The sequence below is a fragment of the Equus asinus genome, chromosome 7, assembly GCF_041296235.1.
Source record: "Equus asinus isolate D_3611 breed Donkey chromosome 7, EquAss-T2T_v2, whole genome shotgun sequence".
In the NCBI taxonomy this organism is placed as follows: domain Eukaryota; kingdom Metazoa; phylum Chordata; class Mammalia; order Perissodactyla; family Equidae; genus Equus; species Equus asinus.
In genome coordinates this window covers 73,877,765-73,900,119 of record NC_091796.1, presented here as the reverse complement: position 1 = coordinate 73,900,119, position 22,355 = coordinate 73,877,765, and the positions used below count along the sequence as shown (strand labels likewise).

General features: G+C 38.6%; 1 protein-coding gene across 2 annotated transcripts in view; it reads left to right on the top strand.

The window, feature by feature from the left end:
* ESR2 (estrogen receptor 2) overlaps nt 1–22,355 on the top strand; it is a 66,771-nt gene that overhangs the window by 10,626 nt on the left and 33,790 nt on the right. For both annotated transcript variants that reach the window (XM_044773724.2, XM_070513763.1), the window contains 4 exons: nt 1,453–1,911; nt 3,951–4,123; nt 12,800–12,916; nt 20,979–21,278. In XM_044773724.2, the coding sequence (XP_044629659.1) occupies nt 1,490–1,911; nt 3,951–4,123; nt 12,800–12,916; nt 20,979–21,278 (1,012 nt within the window). In that variant the 5' untranslated portion in view covers nt 1,453–1,489. The remainder of the gene's footprint in view (nt 1–1,452; nt 1,912–3,950; nt 4,124–12,799; nt 12,917–20,978; nt 21,279–22,355) is intronic.

Below are 22,355 nucleotides of genomic sequence, written 5' to 3'. Positions count from 1 at the left end.
ACCACATTTCCAAAAACTTTTGAATTTGCTGTTTTGGGATTTTCTATTCTGTTATGTAGAGTCTAGGTCCAGTCAGGAGACAGAACTACACAGTAGGTTAAACAGGGCAAGTTATTTTTCGCTTTTTAAAGATTTTACTTTTCCAGTACATAGTTGTATATTTTTCTTTTTAGTTGTGGGTCCTTCTAGTTGTGGCATGTGGGACGCTGCCTCAGCATAGCTTGATGAGTGGTGTCCATGTCCACGCCCAGGATCCGAACCAGCGAAACCCTGCACCACTGAAGCAGAGCGCATGAACTTAACCACTCGGCCACGGGGCCAGCCCCAGGGCAAGTTTAATATAAAGAACTACTAACTATGATAAGAGATTAAGTATAGACTATAAGGAAACTATATGGCACCCTAGAGCTGAGAGAGTGTGCCCAAGGAAGGACAAATTGGAAGGAGTTCAGAGGTCATTGGAGAAGGTGGCTTGGCCCCAACTAGCAGAGATGTTTGCTGGTTTAGTCGGGCCGGGGCTGGTCTGGAGTTGCAGTGGGGAGCAGGCAATCAGCAACTGGTGGTGTGGGCATGCCCTCAGAATACAGATGCCTGCGGGGGCAGAAGGCCTTTATAGCTGCAGGAGGCTTGCACAAGGGACAACTTCTCTGTGACTCCTCAGGCCACAGTCTGGACAGGTGGCTGCAGAAAGGTTCTCGCTGAGTCAAGGTTGCAAGGCTGCAGTCGGACTTCATTCTGGACTCGTGGCTGGGGCAGGTGCCACTGGATGTTCTCCACCCACAGGGCCAACCCCTGCTGGCACCGGAAATCATGGCAACCTCTTCCTCCTGCACGGTCCTTGCAGCGCCCTGTACTGAGAAAAAGCTTGGCATTGTGCTCACTTTAAAAGCTTCAAGGAATTCTGTTATCATAGGGCGTATATTAAAGGACTTATTTGAAGCTGAGAGGCAATCTGTGATAACTGACACAGTTACATTGGCTTGTTTATTCCTTGTTTTTTATTCTTGGCAATTCATAGTCTATTTGAATATCTGTTAAGGCTAGCCCTGCTCATTGATCTACTCTTTCAGATTTTTCCAGGTTATTCTGGCTTATTTTTTCAGTAAGAACTTTAAAGTAAACCTATCTTGTCCCAGAAAAAGAAAGTTGACGTTTTTATTTAATCTTGTGTTTTTTAATTTTAAAAAGCATTTTGTAATAAATTCTCATGGTAAAAAATATTCCTGTGGTTAACAACAACACTGAAAGCAATAAAGAAGTGAATGATGTAGGAAATGAGAGTTCATGCCTCACATCCTCCCCAACCCCTGAGGTTAATATTTTCATGCATATCTTTCAGGATCTATTTCTAAGCTCATACAAGTGTGTGTGTGTTTAATAAAAATGTTTGAACAGTTTTAACAGTTATGGCTGTAGCTCTAACTTAGAAATGTCTTTTGTTTTTCTTTATAGCCATTATACCTGCCCATGAGACTTTGAGAACATTATAATGTCCCTTTGTGCCTCTTCTCACAAGGAGTTTTCTCAACTTGTCTTACCTAGTCAAGACATGGATATCAAAAACTCACCATCTAGCCTTAACTCTCCTGCCTCCTACAACTGCAGTCAGTCCATCCTACCCCTGGAGCACCGCCCCATCTGTATACCTTCTTCCTATGTAGAGAGCCACCATGAATACTCGGCTATGACATTCTACAGCCCTGCTGTGATGAATTACAGTATTCCCAGCAGTGCCAATAGCTCCGAAGGTGGGCCTGGTCAACAGACCACAAGCCCAAATGTGTTGTGGCCAACTCCTGGACACCTCTCTCCTGTGGCGATCCGTCACCCATCGTCACTTCTGTATACAGAACCTCAGAAGAGTCCTTGGTGTGAAGCAAGATCACTAGAACATGCCTTATCTGTAAACAGGTAAATCCAGCCTTCATTATGAATTGTAGTTCATGAGCATTATTCAAATCACGTTATGATTTAGTGAGAAGAAAGATATGCATAATCCAAGGTCTTTATTAGTCATTGATTACTTGGAGCACCTAAAACATGATATTCTGAATTCCAGAATATCTATTCTGATATTCAAGTCCTCATTAAAAAAGTTGAGCTTATAGAGCTGTGTTGTGGGGAGAATTCACTGTCATGACTACTATCTTCAGACAATAAAGATTGAGCTTAAATCGCTTTTCTCTTGATGAAGTTATTTGGGTTTGAAAAAGAAATGTTTACCTTCAAGTGAGATCCTTCTTATCTTGTAGTGAAATCACAGTTTAGTGTTCACGACAAATGGTGTCCAGGATGAGAGTAACTGGCAGTATTACAACTTAAATGAAATACTAGACATGTGAAGCCTGAAAAGACAGCAATTGGTAGAAGCTTTTTAACAATGAACTAAAATAATAACATTTTATAAAGATCGATGGGAACCTATTTAAATGTAGACTTAGCTGAAATTTATTGAAGTTAAAAAGAATATTTGTACTTTTTAAGTGCAAAGTAACGTGATGGATTATTTCCATTCAATTTGTAATGTTTTTAATGATAATTATGGCTATGGAGGGCAGAGGTGGTGTACGGAGAAGGGGGTGGGGGAGATAAATTTCTAAAACAACCAAAGTACTAAGTTACAGCATATTGGATATTGAAATTCATTACTTTCAAATGCTATCATAAAACTTTGGGAAAGCCATATTATACAGTAATTTTATTTTTCTTTTTAAAAAATGTTTGTTGGTCGAGGAGAATATAAAAATTATGGATAATTTTTTTAAAGTAATGTTTTTTGTTCAGCCCTCAAGAAAGAAATATTTTGGTTTTGAGCGTCAGCTCTGATCTGAGTTCCGCTAGTATTTGTGTAATGAAACCATAGTATAATTACCTTCATTTATAAACCAGTCATGCATCTGCCATCTCTTTCTGAGAAAAACATGCCCTAGCAAAATAGGGAACCAGCCAGGTGTGTTTTGGTGTCTTCCAGCGCTCCCTTGATGGGCTCTCCTTTCCTCCCTGAGGCCCTTGCAGGTCAGCCCAGCCTTGAGTGCCTGCTTCCTTCAGCCTGCTCTAAGGACAGGCATGTGTTCTCTCTCCTCCCCCTTCTGTCTGCTCCTTTCTTTCTCCCCTTTTCTTCTCCTTTCCATACCGCTCCCTTCCTTTGCCACCCCTACCATCCCTTCTACCTTTTCCCTCCCCTTCCCTTCTCTTACTCCCCCTCTCCTTCCCTTCCCTACACTTCCCTTCTCTTTTCTTCACTACCCTTCCCTACCCTTCCCTTCCTATCCCTTTCCTTTCCCTCCCTTGTCTTTCTCTCCCTCCCTTTTCCTCCCTTTCTCTACCCTACCTTCCCTCTCCTTCCCTTCCCTTCCATACCCTTCCCTTCTGTTTCCTTCCCTCTAAAGCCAGAATATAGTATTCACCTTAATATAACTTAAAGTCCACTTGTTACTCCTCTTAAAGTTGTTTTCATTCTAGACCTTTATCTTAAATTGCAGAATGAAAGATTTTGTCCCCCATTTAAATGGGGACTCTGAAGGGCTATTTAGCGACACTGTTTGGAATGACTGATATTTGGAAATGGTTGGGCGAGTTTAGGCCCATCCGCACAGTGTTGATGAACTCCAGTAACTATGGTAGGTCACTGCACACCTGCTTGTGGTTCAGACCTGTGGGTAAGTCTCCATCTGGTCACTTACTACACTCAGAGATATGCGCCCCGATGGCTACACCAGCCACTTTCCTAACCACTTTCAAACCTCAGTCATTCCCAACAGTGTGACTCTTCATAGATCTGTTATCAGCAACAAAGGTTTTGCTTGATTACAGTTCCTGGGATATGTTTATCATGAACCTGGGAGGGCAAAGACATAAATTAGGCAATGTTCATGCTGGCTTTTTTTCTAGAAAGTCCTTCTTTCCCCCCCTTAATGCTCTTTTACAGTGAATGTTTTCTTTGCCCCCAGAGAGTCCCTGAAAAGGAAGGTTAGTGGGAGCAGTTGTGCCAGCCCTGTTACTAGTCCAAGTTCAAAGAGGGATGCCCACTTCTGTGCTGTCTGCAGTGATTACGCATCAGGATATCACTATGGAGTCTGGTCATGCGAAGGATGTAAGGCCTTTTTTAAAAGAAGCATTCAAGGTACAAGAGTATTATTAGTTGCTTCTTTAGTTTTCCACTTTTGCTTTCAAATAATTTTGCAGCTGGCCTGGCAGAAATTCACCATTGGCCTGTTTGGAACACAAAGTACTTGATGAGCAGTTTGGAGGGTCATGTGTATTTGGGGGTGGGGTGGATTGTTTCAAGTGTAGAGAACTTTATCTTTAATTGCAGATCTCTAGCCCCAAACTCCAGAACTTGAATGGGTCTTGCCCCACCATCACCCATCACCGTCTTCTTGTGAGAAGATGTCAAGTTACAACCCGTATGAAAATAAAGCTTGAAAAAATGTGCACTCCTTAGGAATTGTAAAGATCATTTCTTCCTTTGACTTATGTTTAATATCTGGTATGCGTTACAGTCATGATAGTGAGCTGGCTCCTGTTAGAATCCAGAGGGCAGTAAGGCGTAGAACGTTGGTAGATAAAGAGTCACCTTCCAGTGGATCCCCTGAAATTCACCCCATATTGATGACCATCTATTTGTCCTGGACCCTCCACTTAGTCACTCTCTAACTTTCCTCCCGGCTCATTTCCTCCTTTGTGAAATGGAGATACTCACAGAGTTGTTTGAAAAATGCAATGAGGTTTATTCATTTGGGTAGTTTCCAGTTTTGTGCTATTTTGAATAAAAACTATGAACATTCATGCATCTCTCTCTCTGTAGACGTGTTTTTTTTTCTCTTGGGTAAATACCTAGGAGTAAAATTGCTGGTTGAAGATAGATGCAGAGAAAGCATTTGACAAGATCCAACACCCATTTATGATAAAAACCCTCAATAAAATGGGTATAGAAGGAAAGTACCTCAACATAATAAAGGCCATATATGACAGACCCACAGCCAACATCATACTCAATGGACAAAAACTGAAAGCCATCCCTCTGAGGACAGGAACAAGACAAGGGTACCCACTTTCACCACTCCTATTCAACATAGTACTGGAGGTGCTGGCCAGAGCAATTCGGCAGGAAAAAGAAATAAAAGGAATCCAAATAGGTAATGAAGAAGTAAAACTCTCGCTGTTTGCAGACGACATGATCTTATATATAGACAACCCCAAAGAATCCATAGAAAAACTATTAGAAATAATCAACAACTACAGCAAAGTAGCAGGGTATAAAATCAACATACATAAATCAGTAGCATTTCTATACACTAACAATGAACTAACAGAAAAAGAACTCAAGAACTCAATCCCATTCACAATCGCAACGAAAAGAATAAAATACCTTGAGATAAACTTAACCAAGGAAGTGAAGGATCTATACAATGAAAACTACAAGACTTTCTTGAAAGAAATTGACGACGACATAAAGAGATGGAAAGACACTCCATGCACATGGATTGGAAGAATAAACATAGTTAAAATGTCCATACTACCTAAAGCAATCTACAGATTCAATGCTATCCCAATCAGAATCCCAAGAACATTCTTCACAGAAATTGAACAAAGAATCCTAAAATTCATATGGGGCAACAAAAGACCGCGAATTGCTAAAGCAATCCTGAGCAAGAAAAACAAAGCCGGCGGAATCACAATCCCCGATTTCAAAACATACTACAAAGCTACAGTGATCAAAACAGCATGGTACTGGTACAAAAACAGGTCCACAGATCAATGGAACAGAATTGAAAGCCCAGAGATAAAACCACACATCTATGGACAGCTAATCTTCGACAAAGGAGCAGAGGGCCTACAATGGAGAAAAGAAAGTCTCTTCAACAAATGGTGCTGGGAAAACTAGACAGCCACATGTAAAAGATTGAAAATTGACCATTCTTTTTCACCACGCACCAAAATAAACTCAAAATGGATCAAAGACCTAAAGATTAGGCCTGAAACAATAAGTCTTCTGGAAGAGAATATAGGCAGTACACTCTTTGACATCAGTTTCAAAAGAATCTTTTCAGACACTATAACTCCTCAGTTGAGGGAAACAATAGAAAGAATAAACAAATGGGACTTCATCAGACTAAAGAGCTTCTTTAAGGCAAGGGAAAACAGGATTGAAACAAAAAAACAGCTCACTAATTGGGAAAAAATATTTACAAGCCACTTATCCGACAAAGGGTTAATCTCCATAATATACAAAGAACTCACACGGCTTAACAACAAAAAAACAAACAACCCGATCAAAAAATGGGCAGAGGACATGAACAGACATTTCTCAAAAGAAGATATGAATATGGCCAATAGACACATGAAAAGATGTTCATCATCGCTAATCATCAGGGAAATGCAAATCAAAACTACACTAAGATATCACCTTACACCCGTTAGATTGGCAAAAGCATCCAAAACCAAGAGCGACAAATGTTGGAGAGGTTGTGGAGAAAAAGGAACCCTCATACACTGTTGGTGGGAATGCAAACTGGTACAGCCACTGTGGAAAACAGTATGGAGATTTCTCAAAAAGTTAAAAATAGAAGTACCCTATGACCCAGCCATCCCATTACTGGATATCTATCCTAAGAACCTGAAATCAGAAATCCCAAGAGTCCCTTGCACCCCTGTGTTCATCGCAGCATTATTTACAATAGCCAAGACGTGGAACCAACCTACATGCCCAGAAACTGATGATTGGATAAAGAAGATATGGTATATATACACAATGGAATACTACTCAGCCATAAAAAACGACAAAATTGGCCCATTCACAGCAACGTGGATGGACCTAGAGGGTATTATGTTAAGCGAAATAAGCCAGTGAGAGAAAGACGAACTCTATATGACTCCACTCACAGGTGGAAGTTAGTATATTGACAAGGAGATCTGATCGGTGGTTACCAGGGAAAAGGGGGGGTGGGGGAGGGCACAAAGGGGGAAGTGGTGTACCCACAACATGACTAACAAAAATGTACAACTGAAATCTCACAAGGTTGTAATCTATCATAACATTAATAAAAAAAAATTGCTGGTTGAAGAATAAGCGTATGTTTAACTTTCTAAGAAACTGACAAACTATTTTCCAAACTGGTTGAACAATTGTGCATTCTCAACAGCAATGTGTGAGAGTTCCAGTTACTCTATATCCTTGTCAAAACTTGATATTGTCAGTTTTTAAAATTTTAGCCATTCTATTGGGTATATAGCTGTATCTCGTTATGGTTTTAATTTGCATTTCCCTGAATACTGATGATTTTGAGCATCTTTTCATGTGTTCATTGTTTTTTTTCTCTCTATATATGATATGTTAAATTCTTATATATACTAGTGTTTTATTCTGACTGTTCTCTTGATCTGTCTCTTAATTCTTGTATAAGTACCCCATTATTTTAGCTGTTATAATTTTATAATGCATCTTAATGCATGCCAGTGTAAATACCTCCTATTTTAAAAATATCCTGCCTATTTTCTCTTGTTTATTTGTCCATAGGAACATTAGAATAATTTTATTAAGTGGCCTCCCATCTTTAATGTTAAGAAAAGTGAACATTTTGTTAAACCTAAGAATTATTTTAGAAGGAATCTTTGTAATAGTCTTCATATCAAGAAACATGTTATGTCTGCATTTATTTAGGTCTTTTATATCTCTTATAATATTTTGTTAGTTTTTTTAATATGTATCTGGCACATTTCTCGATGGTATTTCCACAAATTTCATTCCTTTGGCTATTTATTTTATATCCATATAAAATAGCAATTATTATTTTGTATTCTACTATTCACTTTCATTTTGGTATTCATTATAATCTTTTTTCATTGTCCTTTGAAAGTTAAAATCTATATGCTGCTCATGAATCTTCAGCTCTTCATTTCTTAAGACTTTAGAGGCTGAGCTGTAAGTGGGAAGTTCCAACAGCCCATAGGTCACATAAAACATTCTTACCTGGAAGGCATACATTCCGTTACCTGCATGTCTTATTTGGTCTTGAACTCAGGAAGCGTGTCCTGAGGGAACAAAACACAAAGTGGAGGCCTGCTCTTGAGGATAAGTGCCAGGGAGGATGTGGATGATAAATGTTGCTCTACTTTTAAAATAAGACAACTGGAGGCCAGCCTGAGGGCCCAGTGGTTAACTTCGCACGTTCTGCTTTGGTGGCCCGGGGTTTGCCAATTCGGATCCCGGGTGCAGACATGGCACTGCTTGGCAAGCCATGCTGTGGTAGGCGTCCCACGTGTAAAGTAGAGGAAGATGGGCATGGATGTTAGCTCAGGGCCAGTCTTCCTCAGCAAAAAAAGAGGACTGGTGGCAAGATGTTAGCTCAGGGCTAATCTTCCTCAAAAGAAATAAAATAAAATAAAAATGAAAAAAAACCCCAGAAAACTGGAAGTCTGAGCTGACATTAAACTTAGATCTGATTCCAAGTCCAATACTGTCTCTTCCCTCCATTCAGTTGCATATGAATGATAATAGGTATTCAGACATGCTCAATAATTTTGCAGAGAGACCAAAGATATTCTATGTCTTATATTATAAAAAGTATATTTTCCTATAATGTTGTACATTTTAACCAAAAGAATTAGCAGCTTATTTGCTTTGGACTTTTCTTTCAGTTCTGTTAGTACAGAGTAGCATGCTTCTCAGATTGTTGCATGGAACAGGAAAACCATTTTAATACATGAGGTAGTTGGTGCAGTTTGAGGAGGATTTTTTTCTTTTTGCCAGAAGTGGAGTGAATTACCATGACCTTCTTGCATAAGACATTTTCTGGGCTATTGAGTGTGTTCATATTATTGTGCTTTCTGATCCTTTTTTAAAAATAAAATGATCTTTTTAAAATAAACTCTGAGAAAAAATGAAAGTAAACCTCTAGTTGTTCCTTAAGTGCTTATGCTATAAACTTCTGTATGAAACTAATAAGGATGCCATCATGTGTAGTTCCTAGAATTTTTAGAAAGTACTTAGAAGATTCCCACTGCTATGGAAAGTCCTGTGGGATTACATTTATCTTCTAACTATAAAGCATGATGTTCTGAAGTACAATAGAAATTTCCAATTATAAATATATTTTGGCTTTTACAAATATAATTTATTTTTGAATATTATCAATGAGGATAAAAGCAATTACAAGATAATTATCTGTTCCTTAAAATGTATATATAACATACTTTATGTTACCCCTTTCTCCTGAGTGTGTGAGGAACCTGTAAATAGGATGAGAGAGTCGCTTCCTTTGTTAGATTACAATATATATCAAATGGTGATGGGTTAGTCTCTCATGACTATGCTATGATTATGTAAGACTCCATCACACAAGACTGGAGAGAGACTGGAAGTCAGAGAGATGCGCTCCTCCTGGCCTGGAAGAAAGCAAACATCGTTTTGTGAACTGCCTCTGGCAAGGAACTGCAGGCACTTCTAGGGACTGAGAGTAATGTCCAGCCGATAGCCAGCAAGAAGATGGGAACCTCAGTCCTACAACTGCAAGGAAATGATTCTGTCAACAACTTGAATAAGCTTGGGAGAGGACCCCGGGCTTCAGATGAGACCACAGCCCAGCCAACACCTTGATTGCGGTTTTGTGAGACCCTGAGCAGAGCGTCCAGCTAAGCCGTATCCGGACTGTTGACTCGTGGAAACTATGAGATAATAAATCTGTTTGGTTTTAAGCTTAAAATTCGGTAGAAATTTATTATGCAGCATAGAAAACTAAAACAATAACCTTCAGGAGATTATTAAACTGAGCTTAAGTTTTTTCATTTGTAAAATGGGGATCATAGCTCTTTATAGAGAAATTATAGGATTAAATGAAATGTTGATGAAACGTACCTGGAAATCAGTAGGTAGGCAGAAGTGTTGGAGTGTCAAGCTGGGTAGGCATTGCTTGCTGTACGTGACCACTGTGGAGGTCACCTGGGAGAGTGGTTTTTGCATCTCTGGAGGGAGGTGTCTTACTAGCCCAGAACTGTGTAGTCTACACCTTTGGGGATACCCCAGACCAACTCGGCATGGTGGTAAAACCACAAACAACTGAATTTCAGTTTGTGTTTTGTTGAAAAAATCCTATTGGAATTTATCTAAAGTGGAAGAGAATTATAAATTTTGATTATGATCCAATCGTGGAACCATGTCTTTTTGGGACTATTCTTTAAAATATAGTGAGTTGGAAAAAGGAAAGTTAATTTCAGGACTTTAAATGATAACATTTGAGATATAGATTAATTTCACTTTTTCTGTATTTGAGTATTTGTCTGTATCTATATTTGTGTGAAATCATAGTTTATTGTTTGAGAAGCTAATGGAAGCATTTCTTTTATTAAGTCTCAAACTTACAGAAAATGTGCATATATAATATAAAGAACCTTTTTCCTGGAATATGAGTGGCCAAGATTATGCCCCATCACCCCCAGATACTTTAACATGCGTGTCCTGTATAGTCACAACACATTAGTCAAAACCGGGAAATTAGCATAGATACATTACTCCCATCTAATCCTCAGGCTCATTAAAGTTTTGCCAGTTGTCCCAATAGTGGCCTCTACAGCAAAGGAGCTAGCTCAGGATCACACTGCATTTAGGTCTTATGTCTTTTGCCCTCCCTCTGTCTGTCCAGCACAGTTCCTCAGTCTTTCCTTGGTTTTCATGATTAGATTCTCGTTGGCTCCTTTCATGTGGGGCCTGATTTCAGCTTGTCCCATTACTGGTGATGTGCACTTTGATTATTTGGTTAAAGTGAAGTCTGCCAGGTTTCTACTCTTTCTTTTTTTCCTTTGTAATTAATGAATATTTTTGTTGAGAGATTCTTTGAGACTATGTAAATATCCCATTCCTCCTTAAAACTTCAATTAATTTATGTCAGTGTAACTTATGGTTTCCTATTTTCTACAATTGGTTACTGTCCATTGCTATCACTATTTATCTGGATGTCCAAATTATCCCAGATTTGGCCGGTAGGATCCCCTTAAACTACCTTCTGTGTCTTTTTTGACATATACCCATAATTCTTTGGGTCCTTCTTTACTTCCTGGCACAACAAGATGTTTCAGGCTCAACTTAAACTTTCTCTGCCCCCGTCCTGGCATAAGCTGTTTCTCTAAAGAGTCCTGATTCCTTTTGGTGGAGAATAATATTTCTAGACCAAGATCTGGGTGCTAGATTGCTCATTGCTCTTGGTTTGTCCCTGTTCCCAGGCTCTCTCCGACATATATATATGTATAATTTAAAGAATAATTTTAAGGTTTGCAATTATTTAAAGAGTAATTTATAAAGATTAATTATGAAGCAAACCCCTGTGTAACTAGTGCTCGGGCCGTGAACTAGGATGTCTCCAGAGCCCTAGCATCCCTCTGAGAGGTGCTTCGGGTCACAGAGGTAACAGTCCTGACTTCTGCCTTCCTCGCCGTGGTTTCACCCCTGGAGCTTGCATCCCTAAACAAGTCTGTTTTCTCTACTTTTGAACTTTACACAAATGAAATCTTCTCCTTTATATTCTTTTATGAGTTGCTCATTTACTTTATCGTTAAGATTCATCCATTTGCCACATTGAAATTCTGACCCATTATAGACTTAATGTAAGAAATTCAGGCCATATTATTTATGAGAAAGACACAATTAATAGAAACAAAGGCACCAAAGTCCCCTATTCACTTTCACTTTTCATCCGTTTTATTATAATTTCTCTTTCCTGAATCTCTGAGATCCATGGAGCTCTCTTCATCCTCCATACTGTTAGCCGATCCTGACAGCCTCATCTCTGGTTTGCATGACTACTGCAGGTTCCTACCTGGTCTCCTGGCCTCCATTCTCCATAAAGCATCTGAAATAATTTTTGAAATGGAAATTTTCTCATCTCTTCCTTACATAAAAGAATTAAAAGAGGTACCACTGTCTTAGAGATTGCTAGAGAGCTAGTGTCTTACTACAATGGGCATTAATTTTCTTGGTTATGGTGGCTCGACTTCACAAGGCTGGCGCTGGGCCTTGGGTTGAGTTCAGATCTGCTCCACGTGGCTCCACATTCTCTTTGGAACAGCAACTGCATGAGGCATCTTCTCACGGGTTTTCAAGAGGCCAAACCAAACTGTTGGAGTATTATGTCTACTAACACATCATTGGCTAAAGCAAGTCCCGTGGCCAACCCCAACATCAGTTGGTGGGGAGTATGCTCTGCCCACTTTACGATACTTCCAAGGTCACAAGACTGAGGGACGGAGTGAAGAATTGAGAACAATAATCGAATCACCACCACCATTGTCAAGTAGCAGTTCTTTCTGTTCTTGCTTAGTTTGCTAATTTCTTTATTTGTTCTCTTATTGACTAGTTTAGTTCTCTTACTTGACTATGATTTCCCATAAAAACATCACATTAAATCCCCAAAAAGGATATATGTAAAAGAATATAAGTAGTCAAATTTGGTGACCTGATACACAAATACTACTCTTGAGAAGTTCTGTGAATTGGAGCAAATCAATTTTCAGGTGACTGTCTCATTTTTCATGTTCAAAGGAGAATATTTCTAAATGTATCTCTTGAGAATTCTAAGAGCATGCAGAGAATGTTATTAGTCAAAAAATAGGATATTGAAATATTCCTAAGTTTCCTTTACTCACCAACTAGGCACTGATAAGGCTGAACTTTGGCCCTTGCACCGTGACCTGTTGGTAAGAAGACATCCCTATCTCTCAGCAGGGTAGCATTATCAGTGCTGTTGACCAGGAAGATATTTAGCCAAAATATTGTAACAGTAAACTTCCTTTTTTTGCTCTGCTGTAGGACATAATGATTATATTTGTCCAGCCACAAATCAGTGCACAATAGATAAGCACCGGCGCAAAAGCTGCCAGGCCTGCCGGCTTCGGAAGTGCCATGAAGTCGGAATGGTCAAGTGTGGTGAGTGTTCGCTTCCCCTTTTATTGAATGTGGGACATGCTGAAAGCTTTTCAACTGAGACCCATTTGAGGAACTGGGGACATGTAGTCTGGATGAGTGGAGATTTAGGACTTGGTAGTTATCTTCAAGTATTTGTATGCTGTCACATTGGAGGAGACATTGACCTATTCCCCCTAGCTGCAGAGGACAGAGCTGGGGTGAATGGGAGCAAGTTACAGGAGGCAGATTCTGGCCCAATATAGGGAAGAACTTTCTATAATACAAGTGGTCTGACAGCAGAATAGGCTGCTACATGAATCAGGGAACTGTAGCCACTGGAGTGTTCAAACCAGCTGGATGACCATCTGCCTGAGGCCTTGAAAAGTCTAAGGATGATGTTCTGGTAAATGTTCACAGTTAAAGCTATGACAAGAAAGTAGAATATTTTGGGAGTTCCTTGGGTGGCTATGGGGAAGACTCATGCCTCTCCCTCCATTAGCTTTCTAGAAGTAGAAAAAATGCATATAGGAGTCAGAAACATGAGAGAACTATGGAAAGCACAAGGAGCATAGATTTTGTTCTATGACAATAGGCATGTGTGCATATATGTGTATAAATATATATGTGTGCACACACATGAAAAAATAAAGGATAATGAGCATGTTAGTACAAAAACTGACAACGATGCCTCCACCCTGCTCTCTCAACCTGAGGATTTTTGATTCACTTGTCTGTATGCACTTGCTTGTTTATGTACGCTCATATCAGCTCTGCCTGTACTTTTCTTATTCTTCTGCTCGCTGATATTTTGCCTGTGGTTAGTTGTAATTTCTCTCTTTGTAGCTATTTGAAAAATTTAAATAGAATTACAGCAGAATTTCTCTGAATTTGATCATAGTTCTCTGGCTTCCTAGCATCACTGATGTTCTCCATTTCCTCTGTGAAACATTCTGCTGTGCCCAGGACCTCCCAATGTGTATTGGTTACTCTCCAACACACTTGGACATTTCTGCTCCCACCACTTCAGTAATGCGGTGGGAAAAATCCACCACATTTGGGGGAAAAATCATAAACCTAGAAAGATTCTGAATTCAATTGCTTTATGAGTGCCTAAGTTCTTTCTCTTTTTAAAAAGCTGAAACTGAAAATCCAGAGACAATGTATCATGGGTGTGTTTTATGCAGGAAAGTAACTTGTGGTTTAGTGGCAGAGTTACTTAAAGAGAAAGCCTTGGCCCTCTGACAAAGGATTGCAAATAAATGTCTCATGTTTTAATTTAAACAATATTTTTAGGTGAGTGTGTATTTTTTTAAAAAACGATTTTCAATTTAGCCTTAGGTTAGGAATGCTTTCATTGAACGTACTAGGATGTTGGACAGCTGTAGCGCTCGTGGTTCAGGACAAGGGCAGCTGCAGATGTACGCTCCGCCTGTAGGGGGCAGTGTATGCGGCGGGAAGAACGAGGGCAAGTCTCCCATAGACAGAAGCTCATGTTTTGTCTCGTCACTTCATGCTAACTGTGACTATGCTCAAACAACACAACCTTTCTGGCACTCAGTTTTCTTTCCTCCAAAATGGAGATATCTGCTTCATTGAGATTTGTGAGCAATACGTATGAAAATATATAAAGACCTAGCACAGTGTCTGGCACTAAATTTTAATTTTCCTTACTTTCTCTCCCCCTTATTGAAAACCTCATATAAGTTACGAGTTTTGATACAATACAGACTCATGAGGTAGAGTACAGAGAGGTAGTTAAAAAAATCTTTCATGGAAAAGGGAATGAGAGAAAAGGTAATTGAATTTGGTCAAAAAGTTACTGGGTAGGGCTAAGAAAAAACATTTTATCATCTTTGGAGATTACAGAAGAAACGAGATAGGTTGATGTGCAAACAGTTGGATGTTTAGCCCTTTGCTGACCACGGAGAAAGACCATTAGAAGTGAATTTTCTTAACCATGCCTCCCTCCTTGCCTAGCACTCTTCTCATCTGCCCTCCCCAAACTCTCCCCACAGTCTTCCTTCTGTCCAGTCTCGGAGGATTATGGGTTCTACCTGCATTCTGGATCTTCCTGCACCATTTAACGTCCGCCTTTATTCAGAAATCATGGTTCTTCGGTTATCACCTTTTTCTTCAGCATTTCCGATCATGTCTTTTCTACTGAGGTATTAATATGATTATTTAAATGGTAGGAAAATACCCACCCAGACTAACTTCAGGGATACAGCTTCATCATAAGGATACACTGAAATGTAAATAACCAGGAAAACAATCTGCATAGCCATATAGTTGGTCATATCCCTGTCTCTCAGATGCCATCTCTTTATTCACCTGCTGTGTATACACATGAAAGGGATTTGATAGGGAGGTGATATAAGAGCTCCAGCTCTGGATGCAGCCTACTGATGGGGTTTAGATCTGCTTCTGTTATTTGCTAGCTTTTCTGTCTTGGGCAAGTTATTAGCTCTCTCGTGCTGGGTTCGTCATCTGTACCTTGGAAATAGTAATAGTACCTGCCCTCTGGGGCTTTTGTCAGAATGGGATAATCTATGTACAATACACAATGTCTGACACATAGAAGCTTCTGGAAGATGTTAGCTGCCATTATTATCAGTTACCATTATCGTTGTTGTCATCATCATCATCTTTTTGCTGGGACTCTTTCTAATAGGGAGCACTCCTGTTTGGTAGAGTCCCATTAAGCTCGCTCAGAGGCACACTGAGTGACTTACGACTCAGCCTGGATCACAGTGCCAAAGCCACGACGCTAGAAATGTCCTTAGTAGAAAAATGTGAGTTCCTTGTCAAGGGTTTTATTTTATTGATCCTAGAATCCCCAGAAATCAGTGCAGGGCCTAACACAAGACTTTGTCAGTGAAAGTTGGTTAAATAAATTTGAATGTGATTCAAAACTTTTCACTTTGTGTATAAACCTATTTTGTAGACTCCTTATCTTCATACACTCTACAAAAGAGAAATGTATGATCAGAAAGGTTCTTTCTTAAACCATACATTTTTTTCCATTTTATTTTGGGGGCATAATCGATCTTATATAGCATCTATAACACTCTGATTACTAATAAAATGAATTATATTGTAGGCTTTTACTTCTTTTAGTAAAAATTTTGATTCAGTTATCCCTGGATGGATAGAAACCTTCCTTCTACAGCAATTAGCCAAGGATAAGGTGAGATTGAGATAAATTTTCTAGGGAGCAAATAATTTAAATTTGCTCATTCCTCCTAATTAATGTTTCCTTTTAAAAATGCTGACAATTGAATTTTTGTGTGTGTGTGGTAACATTGGTTTATAACATTATATAAATTTCAGGTGTACATCATTATATTTTGATTTCTGTGTAGATTACATCATGCTCACCACCCAAAGACTAATTACAATCCATCACCATACACATGTGCCCTATCACTCCTTTCACCTTCCTTCCTCCATCCTTCCCCTCTGGTAACCACCAATCCAATCTCTGTCTCTATGTGTTTGTTATTGTTTTTGTCTTCTATTTATGAGTGAGATCATATGGTATTTTACTTTCTCCCTCTGACTTATATGCTCTCATAATGCTCTCATAGGTCCATTCATGTTGTCACAAATGGCCAGATTTCATCCTTTTTTATGGCTGAGTAGTATTCCATTGTGTATATATACTGCATCTTCTTTCTCCATTTGTCCCTAATAAGCACATGGGTTGCTTGCTAGTCTTGGCTATTATAAATAATGCTGCAGTGAACATAGGGGTGCATATATCTTTACACATTTGTGTTTTCATGTTCTTTGGATAAATACCCAGCAATGAAATAACTGGATCGTATGGTAGTTCTATTCTTAATTTTTTGAGAAATCTCCATCTGTTTTCCATAGTGGCTGCACCAATTTGCACTCCCACCAGCAGTGTAAGAGAGTTCCCTTCTCTCCACATCCTCTCTGACACTTGTTATTTCCTGTCTTATTAATTATAGCCATTCTGGCTGGAGTGAGGTGATATTTCATTGTAGTTTTGATTTGCATTTCCCTGGATAATTAGTGACATTGAACATCTTTTCATGTGCCTGTTGGTCATCTGTATATCTTCTTTGGTGAAATATCTGTTCGGATCTTTTGCCCATTCTTTAACTGGGTTGTTAGTTTTTTGTTGTTGAGACATATGAGTTCTTTATATACTTTGGATATTAACCCCTTATCAGATATATGGTTTGCAAATATCCTCTCCCAATTGTTAGGTTGTCTTTTCATTTTGTTGATGGTTTCCTTGGCTGTGCAGAAGCTTTTGAGTCTGATGTAGTCTCATTTGTTTATTTTTTCTATTGTTTCCCTTGCCCGGTCAGACATGGGACTTGAAAATATGCTGCTAAGACCGATGTTGAAGAGCGTACTGCCTATGTTTTTCTTCTAGAAGTTTCATAGTTTCAGGTCTTACATTCAAGTCTTTAATCCATTTTGAGCAGACAATTGAATTTAGTGAACAAACATAATGGTGGGAGTATCGAAACTAGGCATTTTGCTGATTTTAACTTTTAGAGAAAATTAATATAAAAGTTATACCCATGCTAATGACATCCTGACTTACAACATGTCTTTCTTAATTTCCATTTTACATCTTTGTCTTTAACCAATGGATATTTAGAAATATTTTTGTGCTCAAAGTTATAGGGGTTTGGGTGTTTTATATATATATATATTTTTTTTTTCTGTGAGGAAGATTGGCCCTGAGCTAACAACTGTTGCCAGTCCTCCTCTTTTTGCTTGAGAAAGATTCTCACTGAGCTAACATCTGTGCCCATCTTCCTGTACTTTATGTGGGATGCTGCCACATCATGGCTTGACAAGCGGTGCTAGGACCACGCCCAGGATTGGAACCTGAGAACCCCAGGCCACTGAATGCAAACTTAACCACTACATCACTAGGCCAGCCCCTGGAAGTTATATTTTCATTATTGATGTATTTTTTATTTTATTGTGGTCAGAAAATATTATCTATACAATATCAGCTTTAGTTAAAATTTTATTCAATACCTAGTGTATGATCATGTTTTCAAATTTTATGAGTTTTTATAGCACAAGCTTGTTAATTGTGTAGTTCAAATGTTCTGTATTCTGACTTTTCCCGCACCTGTTTGCTCTGTGAGTTGCTGAGAGAGATACGTTAAAATATCCTATTATGATAGTATATTTGTCAGTAGCCCTTTTTCTTTCAATCACTTTTTGGTGTTATTTGTATACTGTGTTTTCTTGTTGTTTTGCTGTTTTGATGTATATGAGTTTAGAATTATTTATCTTCCATTTATAATCTATTGATGAGGCCTTAATAATGATTTTTGCCTTAAAGTTTATATTGTTTGATATTGATAGAGTAATTCCAATTTATTTTGTTAATTTTTGGCTGTTATATCTTTTCCTATCCCATTACTTTCAGTTTTTCTGTATGTTAGATGTATCTCTGACAACCAGTCTATGTCTAGATTTAAAAATATGTGTGATCTCAGAGTTGCTCTTAATTGATGAATTTAGTCTGTTTGTGTTTATTGTGATCTCTGACATTTGGATTCATTTCTATTATCTTATTTTGTGCTTTTAAAAAATATGTGTATTTCTATGTTTTTCATTTTTGGAGTTGATCACCAGAAAGTTTTCATTTTCCTCTTCTGCTAGTTTGGAAGTCATACATTCTGTTTCAATTCTTTTAGACAACATTTCTATTTTTAGCATGCATTCGTGGATTAATTTGAGAATTCAAGCCCCTCTCTCTAATAGATATCTCTTTTCCCTAACAAAGAATCTTAGAAAGCTCTAGACAAAATTATTCTTCTTTCATCTTATATGTTATTGTCTGGTATTTTGTTTCCACCTTGTTTCTGTACCGCCAAAAATTAATTATTATTATTTTATTCATTCAATGCTTTTCGGATTTACTCACGTATTTACCATTTTACTTTCTTACCATTACTTCTTGACTTTCATTGTTTCTTCAGGCTTATTCTTCTCCATCCCAAAGAACACAGTAGTATTTCAAAGGGGCTATGAATGATATATCTTCTCAATGATAATGATAATGATAACTGAAAATGTCTTTAATTTCCTCACTCTTGAATGATAGTTTGGGAATATAATTATAAATTGAAACTTTCTCCCCCGACTCCCATCTTAAAGACATTATCCCATTGTGTTGTGGTCCATAAACCTACGGTAACCGAAACATTTTGGTACCAGCGCAGGAATAGAAAAATAGATGTTTGAAACAGAGTAGAAAATCTGAAAGAAGTTACTTTTATATAAATTCTTTATTAAATGACAAGGCATTTTATATTATATAATATATAGTATATATATATAAATATATATTTATATTTCTTATGTTATATTGTATATTTTTTCCAATGGGAAAAGCTTATTCAGTAAATGGTATTGGGAAAACTGTACATCCATTTGGAAAAACATAACATGAAATATCCTTATGACATGATACAAACATAAAATTCCAAATAGATTTGAACCACAAAAGTGCTTCAAAAAGTGAAGATATAGGAGAATATTGTGTAATCTTGATGTGAAGCAAAAGACAGATTTTTTTTTTCTTTCTGCTTTTTCTGCCCAAATCCCCCCATACATAGTTGTATATTTTAGTTGTGGGTCCTTCTAGTTGTGGCATGTGGGACGCCGCCTCAGTGTGGCCTGACGAGTGGTGCCATGTCTGTGCCCAGGACCCGAACCAGTGAAACCCTGGGCTGCCGCAGCAGAGTGCCGAACTTAACCCCTCGGCAACGGGGCCAACCCCAAAAGACAGATTTGACTATGTATTAAAATCTTCTTACAAGAAAAGACACCGTGAACAAAGTTAAGAGATATATAACAAACAAGACAAATATTGCATATAACAAAAGTTATATATTGTTACTATATAAAGAGATTTTATAGGGTATTAGGGGGGAAATGGGGTGAAAGAAACAAACAGGCAATATAAAAGAAAAAGAAATACAAAGGGAAAACATATTAGTCAACCTTGCTAGTAATTAAAAAAATACAAAGATTGTTTAGTCACCTGTCAGATTAGTAAAGATTAAAAATGATTTTTGATGCCCCTGGTGTTATGAGAAAATAGCCCTTAAAGTATTGTTTAGAGTATACATTTTAAAATACTTTTGGAGGCTGATCTATTACTATGTATCAAAATTTTAAATGTGTATATGCCTTGGTTCAGGATTGGATGTCTGAATTTGTTGTAAGGAAGTGATTAGATACATGTACAAAGATGCATTTCATTGTAATATGTATACTAGCAAAGAAATTAGAACCAACTTAGATTTCCAACCACTGGGGACACTTTAAATAAGTGAGGCTATACTCATGAACAGAATGCTATAAAAATTTTAAAATTGTTGTAAAATGACATATTTTTAATAAAAAGGCAGGTTATAAAATAGTATATACACTATAATCCTAATTTTGTATATAATATTAGGAAAAATATAAAAGCATTAAAAAACCTGAAAGAATTTATACCAAAATTTGTGCTCTTCTGTATTTTCCAGATATTTTCAATTAATTTATTATTTGAAACATACTTATTTGTGTAAGTATATAAAAAGAATATATTATGTAATACATATGCATGCATGTAAACATTTTAAGAATGCATTATAAAAGTGTATTATTTGATGACTATTTGGAAATATCAATGTTCAATTCCTAACTTTCCTCTATCTTCTGCCTGAAGAAAATTCCAAATTACATGGTTTGGAAACTGAGGTATGTCAGCACTCTTAAAAAGAGAAATGGATTTTGTATCCATAGGTGACCTGAAATGGAGACCTTCAGATCATTTGGGCTATTGTCCCTAGCAAGTCATGTTACTGGTTTTGCCATATACAGTTACAACTGTAATAGTCATTGGTATATGCCCCCAGGGTCCAGAAGATAAAAGTCAGGCTTCTGTTCTAAGACATTCTGAAACTAGACTCAGGTCTTATAATGATAGCATTGCTTCGTTTTTACCCTGGCGACTCGGGGAACTTGAATGCTGGGTCGGGGAAGGATGGGAAAGCCCTGTGTTATCATCTGCTCTCCGCCTTAGGCTCCCGGAGAGAAAGGTGTGGGTACCGCGTAGTGCGGAGGCAGAGAAATTCCAGTGAGCAGCTGCACTGCCTGAGCAAAGCCAAGAAAAGCTGTGGACACGTGAGCCGAGTGAAGGAGCTGCTGCTGAGCACCCTGAGCCCGGAGCAGCTGGTGCTCACGCTCCTCGAGGCGGAGCCGCCCAACGTGCTCGTGAGCCGCCCCAGCACGCCCTTCACCGAGTCCTCCATGATGATGTCCCTGACCAAGCTGGCCGACATGGAGCTGGTGCACATGATCGGCTGGGCCAAGAAAATTCCGGGTAGGGCTTTCTGGGTCTTAGCTTTGCATTTGTTTGTAGAAAGGCCTGTCCCTAACAGTTACGGGGCAAGAGTGCAAAATGGAGGTCCATAAACCATGTCTCCATATTTAACGGTTTGGCAGCTTGACTTATAAACTTTACATGAAATATATTCTTTCTTCCTATCTTGACGCACTATATACCTGCAGCATGTCCTGGAAGGCCAGGTTCCATTTTAGAATTCTTGGACTCCTCTGAGTTCTGTGCCAGACATGGCAGTACAAGAAGAGTTGTGCATGGCTGCGCCCCTTCTGTTCCCAGCTCTCTTCTTTTCCCACCCACACATCCATCTCACACAGCCTTGCACATGCTCCATCCTACATGTCACACCTCCTACAGGCAATAGCCTTTGGTCACTTCTCATGTCTGGTCTGGGAGGATGGACCGGGGAAGAGACACACCCAGGCTCTGGAAATGGGCTTGGGGCATTTGGGCAGGAAATTCTAGGGCCCTGGGACCTGAAACATGGTCTAAAAGGAAGGGATCTAGACTTCACATTGACCTGTTTCCTGGCTGTGGACTCCTTACCTCGAAAGAAGGGGCATAGTGAGGTGAAGGTGGGGTGGAGTGCAATATAACCAGTATGGAAGTGGAAGGTTTGTCAGATGCTCAATATGAATTTGTAAAATATTGTTCCAATAGAGAAAGAACCAGTAGTAGGTACATAAATGAATGTATCTGGACAAGTAGAGAAAATTAGCAGCTGAAGTGACATCAATCATCAATAAACCTAAAATGCCACCAAGTTGAAAATAGGTTTGATCATTCAAGATGGTTATTTGGAACCAGCATTTTCCATCCTATGATGTGGTGACTTCCCCAGGCCAGTTTGTAATATAAACATGAAGTATTGCATTGTGTTGAAATTACCATCTAATTACCGTCTAAATTGGTGTTTCTGTGAAAGAGGGAATCTGGGATTCTAACAGAGAATGGCAGCACCCGTCCTCCCCCTGGAAGGGCTTCTCCATGCACGTCTTTCCCAGCATCTAAGAAGTGAGGTCTCTCTCCAGGTTCTGAGCCGCTAGGGACGATTCC